Source organism: Lactuca serriola, chromosome 9 (assembly GCF_051521515.1).
Source record: "Lactuca serriola cultivar US96UC23 chromosome 9, Lser_US96UC23_V15, whole genome shotgun sequence".
Lineage (NCBI taxonomy): Eukaryota > Viridiplantae > Streptophyta > Magnoliopsida > Asterales > Asteraceae > Lactuca > Lactuca serriola.
Genome location: NC_136416.1, coordinates 219,593,638 through 219,607,125, shown reverse-complemented (window position 1 = coordinate 219,607,125; position 13,488 = coordinate 219,593,638). Strand labels below are relative to the sequence as shown.

The 13,488-nt window shown below is 39.1% G+C and overlaps 1 protein-coding gene across 1 annotated transcript; it reads right to left on the bottom strand.

The window, feature by feature from the left end:
* Nucleotides 1–539: 539 nt before the first annotated feature.
* On the bottom strand, nt 540–5,204 carry LOC145072169 (putative linoleate 9S-lipoxygenase 5). Its single transcript, XM_079018552.1, has 9 exons — nt 4,892–5,204; nt 3,556–3,845; nt 3,215–3,455; nt 2,779–3,111; nt 2,575–2,660; nt 2,354–2,461; nt 1,960–2,264; nt 1,515–1,778; nt 540–1,421 (listed from the first exon to the last, which is right to left on the bottom strand). The coding sequence occupies exons 1-9, from the start codon at nt 5,088–5,090 to the stop codon at nt 668–670; spliced, it is 2,580 nt and encodes an 859-aa protein (XP_078874678.1). The 5' UTR covers nt 5,091–5,204; the 3' UTR covers nt 540–667.
* Between the last annotated feature and the right edge of the window lie 8,284 nt (nt 5,205–13,488).

Below are 13,488 nucleotides of genomic sequence, written 5' to 3'. Positions count from 1 at the left end.
TATTAAATTAGGGAATCAATAGTTATTAACTACTGAGGTTGTGAATTCACATCTCCCTTTCAACTAATAAGAGAGAAAAACAAACTTTTTATTTCTCATGTCTATCATGTGAAGTATTTTTTTCATTTTAAAAGCAAGTCATCTTTAATAAATCAAGATCAATTTTGCCACATGTCAAGCTCTTATAGTTTTGACACTTGTCATATTATGGTATTTTTTGAAATAAATAATATCTACTTATTAATATATAGTTTTTTTTTCAAATTTTAAAATTAAAAGTCACATAATACTTATATATATATATATATATATATATATATATATATATATATATATATATATATATATATATATATATACCGAATGTTATAGTAAATTTCAATAAATATGTTTTTTTCTTATTTTATAGTTGTAATTTAAAAAAATAGTCAATGTTTACTCTTTAATATTTAATCTATTTTTAATTAACCATTATAATAGGCATACACATGTTTCACAACTAAAAGTCAGTAACAAATGAAAACGAATTGATTAAGATATAACAAGAACAAACATTTTATTACAGAAGAAATTTAAGACAAATTTACATCAAACAATATATATTATTCGGTTGAAAGATAAAATATTTTGTATATATACGACGATTGATTAATATTGATATACTCCTTCATATCGACACACTATTTGGGATTCCCATTCCTGTAAGTCCCTCTTTGCTAGAAGGATAAAGAAGCGTATATGGTACTTGAACCGGTCCAACTCTATTCTTCAAACTTCCATCATTGTTTCTTTCCACAATCCTCCCCTCGATTTCTCTGAGCTTCATCCCAAATTTCTCAAAAGCTTTCAAAGCTTCCGAATCCATTGTCCAATTAGGGCACCCACTTTGTCCAAGATATACCTCCTCTGCTGGATGACTGGACAAAATCTCTATCAAAGCTATGCCAATAAGCGATTGAAGCTGAGCTGTCACTGTTTTCAAGAAGACATTATCTGGATCCTCTATAAGTTCATCATACTCTGGGGTATCTGGTTCAGGCATTAAACGACGACTAATTGTTGGACGATTAGGAAGGTATCCAGCATAAGGGTATTGCCCAAAATTAACAGCTGCATGAAGAGCAGAAGCTATCCATATTATTGTAGTGCAAGTGTCCCTTAAATCATCACATGTCTGCATTTTCGGCCACCATGTCTCTTGTTTCTTGTCGCCATGTCCATCTTCTCGAAGCTCCTTCCACCATGATTGGAGTTCTGTGTCATTTTGTACCATATCATCATTCTTGTAGTAGAAGCTACAGTAGTCTTCAACCCATGTTTTGATAGCAAACCAAATTTCAAGACCATCAACACCATATGGATAATCCTCAATCAGTAAACGGAGTCCATGGGGACTATTTGAGTCCTCAATCGCCATTCCCCTATGAATTAAATGCGTTAAGTCTATTATATGTATTTCTAAAACAAGATTAAGTTAAAAAAAGATTGCTTATTATATTATATGAATCAAATACCTTTTAACAAGATCAACAGGGAGTGCTTGGTCAGGGAACACCCAATCCTTGTATAACACAGATGACATTTCCATTGCGTATCTCCCTGGGAAAACGGTTGCCTCAAGAAGACCTCCACCATTGATCAAGATTTGCCTTGCGAAGGCATTAATGTTCATAGTATCCTTGAAATGAGGTTGTAGAAGCTTATGAATTGGGTGAAGCACGCTTAGTTGCCTATTAGTTGCAATCACAAACGGCTCAATAGCACAATGCGTATTCAACCTGTGAAGTTGAAATTCGATGTTGATAACAATTAATGTTCATATATATATATATATATATATATATATATATATATATATATATATATATATATATATATATATATATATATATATTCTAATTAAAAGAAGTAAATAGAAGCATATTCTTCATGTGTTTTTGAGTGGTTGTTACAACTTACCAGTGACTTATGAGTTGATGAACACCCGAGTCATTGACTGCAACATATGCTTTGGCCAACTGCCAAATGGAGCTTTCAACTCCATGTTCAAATGGAGTGTAAACTTTACTAATGGCACCAAGATGGTCTCCTCCTTCATGAGGCAAGCTTAGTTCAATTGCTAATGGTTTTAGAGTTCCATCTTTTTGTAAAAATAGCAAAGTTCGTGTGGCATAAATCTTGTTGGATGTTGCATTTATTCGCCTCACATATGGCATTAACGAATCATGGTGGTCTAAAATATATAGTTTGTTGGTCTTGATCGCCTGCATGACCAAATATTAGTAACTTATTAAAATTTTCTCATCATAATTGATAAAAAAAATTACAACAAGGGATTGGATTTGAAATTTACCTCTTCTATCTCTAGTCCATCCAGCTTTGCCTCAATGTGGTAACGTTTTATGGAACTGTTTTGGTTACCATAGACTTTGAAATCTAGCTTGCTTGTTGGAGGAAACTCCTATAAAAATAAGTTGCATAACTCATCAGTTGTCAATCAAACAAAAGAAATACAACCAATATTAATGTTTGCTGATCGTCAAATTATTTTTTTTCATGGAAATGAATATTTACTTTGAGCAGACGAATGCTGACAGGGTTGACACCAGCCAACATTTCTCTTGCAAATTCTTCATCGGTCCTCCATGCAGATTTATCCCCTGATCAGATAGATACCAGTAGAAATGTCTCATGAACAAGTAGAATAATCCATTAAGCAAATATAAACATTTTCGAGTATAAAAAATACTTATGATTTCCCATTTGTAGATTTGGTACCTTTGATAGCTTGTGGCATGGGGAATTTCAAGAGTCCCTCGCCATCTGTTTGAGAAATTATTCTTAACAATTCTACATGGATTTTTTTCCTAGCTTTCTCAAGAACTGGCAGCTTGATTCCTCCTTCATAAACCTTCAACACATCTTCGAAAGAGTCAAATTCATTAGGAGTGCTATCAATTAGAGCCTCAAGCTCAGAGACAAGGAATTGACCAGTGGACTTCAATCCAAAACCAAGAAAGTCAGACAACTTCACGTGTCTAAATCTTTCATCTGCTGGAACATATATGCTTAAGCTGTTAATAAGTGGAATCCTGCTCTCAGTTTCGGGATCTGACAAAAACAAAATCTCCTTTAATTAATAACTCGTAAAAGCATTTATAAAGCAATACACGCTAACCTTGATATATATAAAAAAAATCATATCTTAAATAACCTGATTCGGTTGCTGGTCTTCCTGTTTTACCCCTACGTGGATACGGGTACTCGGTTGACCCTCCAAGAACGGGTCTTGCATCATCTAGGTCATGATCTGGATCTCCCAAATCATTGTAGAAGGCATAATCATAAACTCTGTCCCATTCCTTGAGCTCCCCAGATCCATTACCTCTCAAGATAACCAGTTCTTCTTCTCTATATGGACCTAGTAACTCGGGAGTTTCACCAGGTAGATATGCCTACAAAAATATGATAATTGGTTTGTTTAAATTTTAATTTAATTACAAACATTAACAATTTGTCTTTGTACAAAAATCATATCAAACCTAATAATGATACCTTATTTGCAAAGAAAATGCGGTCCTTCAGGTAATATTTTGACGGATACACCCATGAGTTACAAACAAAATGGACATGGCCATGACCAGGAACATCGTGTAGAGTGAGGGTCTTTAGGTAAAATTCACTATGGTGACGATTTTTTACAAGAAATGCCCCTGGAACACCTATCTTATCGTCCCATTCGAAGCTAACTTCATACTCGGTGTCCTCCACTGTCAGAGGGGTAATTGTGGTAATCCAGTCTTCCAAGATGGCGGGATTTCCAAGTTTTCCTTTCAACCTTCCTTCTATATATCCAAAAAAAAAAAAAAAAAATTCATTTAACAGGTTGAACACTATAGAGCTTGTGAAAAGTAATTAATCATGCAATTGCTGCTAACATTAACTTTAATATCAGGATACCAACCACTCAGCGGTATGTAAACCGGATGATATTATTCATGTACTTGCATGATAATTGATATTAATCTCATGATATTTAAACATTACTCGGAGAAAAAATATGTGGTTAATTGAAGAATATATACAACTCTTGCTCAAAAGCGAATGCAAATTTTAGTTATCAATTAAGGGTATTTAGTTTTTACAACATGTACTGATTAGTCAGCCCTTGCTTACTAGCTAACAAATAATAGAAAAATAAGCATGCTTTACTCAAATATTGTGTAAGAAATTATTTATGATTATAATAGTATTAAAAGATTTAGATTCTCGATCTTTTAAACAAGTTACGACCATTGAAGCAATCAAAGCCATCAACATCCAATATATCTTGTACTTTTCTTCAATTTTTGTTGGTATATATCGCAGTCGCTAATTAATTAGTACAAGTAAATCTCTTTTCTACATGATATATAATAAGGGAGACTGGTAATATGTCAAGATACTCTACATTTAATAAATGTTAAACTATTTTTTTAGTATTTAATTAACTGGTGTAGAACCTGGCACGATTGGAACATACATTTAGACGAGGTTGTATATGTTATAATAAGAATAAGTATAATCAAATAAGGGATGTTAATTTATTAAGTAACATAGAAATCTGCTTACTCCTAATTGGTTCCTATTGTTTGATCAATACTTTGTTTTTAAACATATATCATATGGCACGACCTTAAATGTTGATTTTAAAAAGTACGTTCCCTATGATAACCATTGAGCTGAATGTACACACGTTTCATTTTGATGCAGTTGTGGGCATTATATACCCTCTAAAACTTTATGAAGTATTACTAAAAGAGTAATCATGTACACTGATACCCCACTGTTTGTGGCAATTTTAGTAAATTACTAGCAATATGATGCAAATTAATGATGAATAATTAAATACCTGAGGATTCGTGCTCCGGATGAATTGCACTAATGAGCTGGAAAGAGATGTTTCCACCAAACACCTCATGCAGTCGATCAAGAACTGATGCACCTAAGTCATTAAAATCCAACACGTTCTTTTTCTGCAAGACCACTCTCCCTGTGATCATCTTCTTTCCATCTTCCATCATGGCTGCATCTTCTGTTTTATGAAACATGCTTTTAAGGTAAGCCTGTGTGTGTGTGTGTGTGTTTGTTGTTGTGATCACGTGTGTGGTGGTTACAATACAAATTAAAGGTGTAGGTGAAGTGTGAAGGTAATGAAGCTATGGGAGAAGGTATTTATAGGCCAAAACATTATAAGTTAAGTAATATAAAATTACTATGCATATGATCATATCAAACTGTTTAGCAGCCTTAATACGAAAAGCTAGAAGTAAGATTGGACGGATAACATGACTAGGATAGTTGGGTCAAGAAAAGTTTAATAATAAGGAATGTCAACTTACAAGCACGCTATTTTTTTCCCTTGAATTTATCTTTGTTATGAACTATGGCTGCTTGCAAATTGACTTTCAATATCAACCATGCATCTAGCTTATTGTGTATGGATTTTTCGATTTCTCAGAACGTGGTAGCTGGAATATTTCTAATGTGAACCAGTTGGGAATTTTTGTTGAAAGTTCAACATGAATATTGTATAGTGGATAATGCATTAAATCTCAATATTTTATGTCTTGTTTTTTTGTTATATACATAAATCTCTCATTCATAAACCTTCAAATACAAAAGAAATAGCTACAATCGGTGGACCCGGTTTCTACTGTCACAAAAATGTTTAAAAAAAACAAATATTTATGAAACATTGTATATTGAGAGAGTAAAATACATGAATGGTCCATGTGTTTCGCAAATTTCTCACAATTTTGGACCTAAACATCCAATTTTTCAATTTTGGTTCTAATTGGGAATTTTATTTTCAATTTTGAAACATTTTCTAGATGGTATTAAATATCATTGTTTAAGTTGTGTATGTCTATAGCACGTAAGGGTAGTTTCGTCATTTCCCATGCATCTTATCTTCATTCTTGACACAAAATTGCGACAATTTGCTTGTCGTTTGACTACACTTTCCCTAATAGTTATTGTATCCATAAACCATATAATTTCTTCTCATCAAATCTTTTGTGGCGATTTGCATTCATGGAAGAGTAGCAATTATTTACACTTTTTGAACAAATTAAAAATCGGTTGACAGTTTTTACTATTGTCCAAACAAGCTAGGTTTGCTCATTATACAAGCAAATACATAATCCTTATATCAAATATCTATTTTATTTTCTTCATTTTACGCCTCCCAATGTCCATGTCTTGGATAGGTTGATCTTGAGATGTGTCCATGTTTGACTGAAATTATACTCGGATAGTTAAGTTCAAGGAACAAGATGCAAGTTGTCTTTCAAGATAGTAGGGGGAAAGTTCCAAAATTGAAGCTTTTTGTTGGTTTGTAGTTGTGTTTTTAGTTGTTTGTCTAATCTTGTAATTTGCACATGCCGTTTTGTCCTAATGATTTCTATTTCCTCCCATGTAAGTGCCTAAGTGGTGTAATTCTATGACGTATCAACGATATATATATATATATATATATATTTTTTTTATTATTTATTATTTTATTATTATTATTTTCTATTTTTATTTTACTAAAGATAGGATATTTTACCATTGGCAACACCAATCAAGGTTTTTACCAAGACTAAATTGCAAAAATGGTCTATGTGGTTATCAATTTTATGTGTTTTTGGTCCAAAACGAAATGTTGGTGCACCAATAGTCTAAAATTGGATATTTCTATTGTTTTTGGTCCCTATCTACTTAAAAAGACCATTATGCCCTTATAATTTGTTTTTCCATTTTTTTATTATCAATTTTTATCCAAAATAAAAAAAACCCACCACCATCTTCTCTCTCTCTCTCTCTCTCACACACACACACACATACACGCTAAATCTTCATGTGGGTTCTTTAACTTCATCTTCTTAAACACAGACACACACACACACACAAAATACACAAAATTATGAAGATGCTCGTCCGATGGAGAAAAAAAATACGAATGGGAACAACCACAAGGTCAATCGATGGTCCAGTGGTACAACTCTTGTGCTCTTCTGTCTTGGATGAAGGATGCGAAGGAAGGGGCTCGGTGTGGGTAGGGGTTTCGAATGGAAGGAGGCCAGAAAAGAGTTCAGACGAGAAGAACGACGTCGCACGTGGTTCGGTGGCGTTTGCTTTAACGGGGGTGGTGATGACATCGGGTGGTGATGGTGGAGCTGTGATGGCAGCGGGTGGCTTCGCCGCTTCCTCTCTCTTATGTTAGATAGCTTGATGAGGAACAAACAGAAGGCAGCAGCGGCGTTGGGGTGTTTGATGGTGGTGGGTCACGATAGTGGGAGGCGGAGGAGCTGCCACAGTCGACTGTGGTGGCTCTCTTCGCCGGAGAAGTGAGAAACGAGGGGGATAGACGAGTTGGAGATGAAAGGGAGGTCGGGGAAGGGATTTTTGACGACATCAGCTATGGTGGGTGGTGGTGGTTTGCATCAGCGATGGGTGACAGTCGACTTTTGGTTTTCTTGCTTGCTTTAGCGATTCACGACAGGGAAGGGGAAGTAGCAGCCGGTGGGAGGTGTTGGTCGTTTATGGTGGAGCAAGGTGGCCAGAAGGATCATTGAGGTGGACAGTAATTGAGGTCGTTTATCGTTGAGTGGTGTAGCTTCTTCCTGCTCTTTTTCCGGCACTATAATGGAAGAGATGAGGGGTCGGTATTTTAAGAGATGGGGTATAAAGATCATGAGAGAGAGAGGTGGGTTTATTTTGTTTTTGTTTTTATTTTATTATAAGAATAAGAAAATAAACAAAAGAAATTAAAATATAATTATTTAAGGGGCATATTGTAACAACGTAAATTTTCCAAACAATTTTTCATTTTTAAATCACACTTTTAATCAAAAAAACAATATCAAAATATAATGTATCCATTGTTATCATAACAAAATAATTCCTAGAATCTTAAACATAATCTCTATGAGTGTGTACGGATCATACCGGCGCCTTCCTACGGTCCTCGCTAGTACCTGAAACACATAACACAACAACTGTAAGCATAAATGCTTAGTGAGTTCCCTAAAATACCATATTCACACATACGCCTTTCCAGGCCATAACTCAGCAGGATCTTCCGATCCATATGTCTCAGGGGACTTCCGTCCCGAATCCCAGTAGACCTTCCGGTCATACTTGTATCGACCTTCCGGTCCATAACCTCTTGACCTTCCGATCCATAACATACATAACATTCATAACACATACATATCACATAACAACATACAGCTCACACATCTCATAACATATAAGACCTTCTGTTCACACACAGGTACCTTTCCAGGTACAGTATAGTGAGAAGACTCACCTCAATGAAGTCGGATAAACTCTCGTGCTCGACGTCTTCTGGACGCCGTAATGCCCATAACGAGTTCTGAATGCCGTCTTCTGGATATCTTCATCCCGAACCCTCATCTGATGATAACCCGACCTCAAGTCTATCTTGGAGAACCAAGACCCCCCTATAACTGATCGAACAAATCGTCGATCCTTGGTAATGGATAACGGTTCTTGACCGTCAACTTGTTCAATTCCCGGTAATCAATACACAAACGGTGTGAACCATCATTTTTCTTGACAAAACTCCTGCATATCTGGCGGCACAAGTCGATAAGGCACCTTGGCGATAGGCGCTGCTCCCAGAACCAAATCAATATGGAACTCCACTTGCCTCTCGGGAGGCACACCCGGCAATTCCTCGGGAAAAACATCCGGGAACTCACACACTATTGGAACCTCATTAATCGAACTTGGCCTTGCAGCGGCCACTCGTGTGTCCATCACATAGGCTATGAACCCGCTGCAGCCCTGCTGCAAACTCTGTCTCGCCCTGGCAGCCGAACAAAACGCTGACCCACATCGGGTACCCTCGTTGTACACCGTAAGTACTCCCCCACTAGGGTCTCGTATCGTCACCAACTGATGCTCGAAGTCTATAACAACACCAAATCGGCTCAACCAATCCATTCCCACTATAACACATACGTCCCCCATCGCAATCGGGACCAAATCTATCGGGAACTCCACACCGAAGATCTCAAGTATACATCCTCAAATCACATCCGTAGCATACACCGCTTGCTCGTTAGCTATAGAAACTCACAGATGTCGACTCAACGCCTCTCTTCGGATACTAAAGTGCTGACTAAATTCCAAGGAAACAAATGGCCGACTCACACCTGATTCAAATAACACCAAAGCGGGTACAGAATTCACAAAAAAAGTACCTACGCATATCATCATATAAGCACAATATCTCAACTCAACAAAATAAATAAAGAATACATACTAGCCACAACATCGGGCGTCGCGCGAACCTCCTCCGATGTCAACTGGAAAGGTCTCCCACGAGCCTTCGGTGCCTCGGCCTTCACTGGCCGAACCTCGGTAACCCTAGCAATAAGTGTAGATCCCTGTGCTGATCCCTGATGTAACTGCGGGCACTCGGCCTTCCGATGGCCAGTCTGGTTGCAATGGAAGCAAGCCATACATCCTTTGGGGCAATCCTTGGCGATATGGCCCTCCTTGCCACATTTGTAGCAAGCACCAGATCGACAGACTCCCATCATGTCCCTTGCCGCACTTCCCACAAGTGTGGCCCTTCTGGCCTCCAGATCTCGTATCCGCGGACTTGGCCTGCTTGGCTGCCGGCTGAGACTGCGCCGACCGCCAATCCATCCTCGGAGACTCGGCCTCCTCCCTGGCCTGAGTCTCCAACTTAATCTCCCTCTTCCGGGCATTTTCCTGGAGCTCAGCAAATGTATGGTAAGTCGAGTTCGACACGAACTCCCGAATGTCTCTCCTCAAAACACCCAAATACCGACTCATACGGGCCTGCTCAGAAGACACCTGCTCAGGGCAGAACATCGCCCTCTCATGAAACTTCCTGGTAACCACAGTAACAGAATCAATACCCTGCTTGAGGGTCAAGAACTCCTGAACCAACCGTTCCCTCTCCACCAGGGGAACATACTCATCTCTGAACATGGTGGTGAACCTCTCCCAAGTCACCTCTGAAATCTCCGCAACAGTGAAGCTTGCCGTCACGAACTTCCACCAGTCCTTCACTCCCATATGAAGCTGGTTCAACGCGAACCTTACCCTCAGATGCTCCGGACATGAACACGTGTAGAAGCATCCCTCAATATCAGCAATCCATCCCATCGCAGCGATAGGATCCCGCGTCCCATCAAACTCAGGTGGCTTCGTGTTGCTGAACTCCTGAAACAACAACAAATCACCTCCCTGAGGCCTGGCATCAGCCACAACTGCAGTAGCTGCAGCCTCAGTCACCGTTGCATAACGCTCGTCAAAGGTCTCAATCAAAGTGGTCTTGATAGACCCAAACATCTCCGTAATCTCGGCCCGGATCGCCGCTGCCACCTCATCGTGGATCATCTAACGAAGCTCTTCGTCACTCACACCGCTCGCCTCAGGTGTGTGGCGTGTCCCAACCATGATGTCTATGAAATACAACATAATAATATCAGAGACTCGCTCGAGCATGCTCGCACTCAATAACTCGACTCTACCTGTTTCCTAGTACCCAAAGGATTCTTACTTACAGTGCGCACTACTCCGGTGTATTCAGTAGTACGGGCCCTTATACTACCGTCTACACCGCATCAGTATTCACCCTAAGTCCTCCTCCTTGGATCCCAGATCACAAGTACTCTATATCTCACTGGCATAGGCTACCCTTTATTAGGCCTCTCATCAGCTCCTCGCTGCTACCTACTCGCTCTCAAGCATCACATAGCAGCAAAATCCTTCCTAGGCTAAGGCATCACAAAATCAGGCCACTCTAGTCCTAATATGAATACCTAGCCATCTCTAGCATGCATATCATATCATAACATATCTCATAACACATAATGTATGGGTATTTAGGGAAATCACCGTTCGGGCACTGGCTGATCGTACACACTGCTTCCTTCTATCTTTCAAAATCTTTTACTCTCTTAGAAAAAATGTTTATTTTATGAAAACTTTCTCAAATCCTCAGTTTGAGTTCAGATTCATCCAAAGATGCACCTGAATCCCTCAAACCAAGGCTCTGATACCAACTTGTAACAACGTAAATTTTCCAAACAATTTTTCATTTTAAATCACACTTTTAATCATCAAAACAATATCAAAATATAATGCGTCCATTGTTATCATAACAAAATAATTGCCAGAATCTCAAACATAATCTCTATGAGTGTGTACGGATCATGCCGGCGCCTTCCCACGGTCCTCGCTAGTACCTGAAACACATAATACAACAGCTATAAGCATAAATGCTTAGTAAGTTCCCCAAAATACCATATTCACAAATACGCCTTTCCAGGCCATAACTCAGCAGGATCTTCCGATCCATATGTATCAGGGGACTTTCGTCCCGAATCCCGGTAGACCTTCCAGTCATACCCGTATCGACCTTCCGATTTGTAACCTCTTGGCCTTCCGGTCCATAACCTCTTGACCTTCCGGTTCATAACATACATAACATTCATAACACATACATATCACATAACAACATACAACTCATACATCTCATAGCATATAAGACCTTTTGGTCACACATAGGTACCTTTCCAGGTACAGTATAGTGAGAAGACTCACCTCAATGAAGTTGGATAAACTCTCGTGCTTGACGTCCCGACTTAGCCTCCTCCTATTATTCAAATAACATCCTGATCAAAATTCTCTCTTGATCTCATCTCTACAACTGGGTAGAAGGCCATTCTACCCTACCCTGAACTCTCCTGAATCAGCCTTGACCAAAACCCTAAAGTCAACGAAAGTCAATGGTCAAACTTTGACCCGACTTGTCGAGTGCACATGGGCGACTCGGCGAGTCCATGTGGTTTCTCTGAATCCTTTCAGCCTCTCTTGACTCGTCGAGTCATCCTTCCACTCGACAGGTTACATCTGACACGAATCGCAGGGCAACCCCGAGTCGACTCGTCGAGTCCACTTATGAACTCGGTGAGTTGTCGCGATGCTCAAACCCAATTGACCTTTTGAGGTCAGATCTGTTCCTATAATCCATATATATGGTCTTCCCAATGACTATAATCACGTAAAGGTCTGACCTTTACTCTCATGCAATGACCATAAAGCTTCTTTGGGTGAAATAACCCCTAAAATGGAAACCTAGGGCCATAACTCAAATGGAATAGCAAAAAGTAAGATGGATGGGACTCTATGGACCTCTTAAGGTCCAGATCTAAGAGGAACTCCACCTTGGGACCTCACATACTTCGAATCCAAGCCAAAGAAGGCATAAGAAAACCCTAGATTCAACTAGAACACCAAATACACGAGTTTGAGCACAGATTATGTAACACCCCATTCTTGAAATATTTATTTATGGGTTCCTGAGAGCAAGAATAAGGGCGTTTCGGTCCTTAATGTGGATATAGAGTTTGGCGGGAACGGCTTATGATGGAGGAGATGTTGTAAATTAAAGATATTGGCAACAATGGTCCCTAAGGGGGAAGCTTAGCAAAGGGGTCGCATGCATGCCAAGCATGCATGAACGTGTAAGTTGGATGTACGCCCAACTTAATGGAGGAAAGGAATGCAGAGGTCTCTCGACGTACGCCCAACCTACGTCTATCATCCAGAAACCCTAAATTTAGGGCCAACCACTATATAAGGAACATAATGGTTCTCTTCCTAGCCTCCATAAACACTCTCTTATCCTCAGAAACCCTAGATAGCCGTCCCACCTCCATTGTTGGGTGTGTTTGACCTTGGAAAGCTTGTTTTGGCAAAGGAGAGGCTTGAAGAAGAAAGAGGAAGTTGTCAAAGAAGGAGTTGAGTGGCTGGAGCTTGTAGATCTAGAAAGACATCATCTTCTGAGGCTTTTTTGAGGCAAAAAGTCTCTGGCTTGACAATCATATTGTGTAGATCTATGTGTTGTGAAGTTTTGACATCATTCTTATCCCAAAAACCTCATCTTGATACATGATTCGAGTTGGTTGAGATTAGCTGTCCTTTTAGACCTTAGGAGAGGTCTTGAGTAAGAAAAATGAGGTCCCAAGGGCTTTGGTTGTCTCATAGGCGTTATAGATTGGTCTTAATGGATTAAGACCTTGGATTAAGAGCTTTATGGACGTCCCAAGTAATAAAGTTTGAGACTTTATGAATCCTAGGCATATTTGGTCTATGGATCTTAAGTTTGGGCTTAAGAGCTTAAGCCATTAAGATCTTATGAGGATTTTTGTGGAACTCACGTACGCCCCGCGTAGGAAGCTGTACGCCTCGCGTACAGGGTCAACAACCCGTTTTCCAGTCAACCTGAGACGGAGTACGCCCAACGTACGCCTTCTGTTGAGTTTTCATTTTGGGCCTTAAGAGATTGGGCTGTTATTGGGCTAATAGAGCTTGGGCCATGACTGGACATTATGGATGGAGAAATTTGGACTCTAATTATTATGGACCTTGGATTTAGGCCCATTTGGTGAG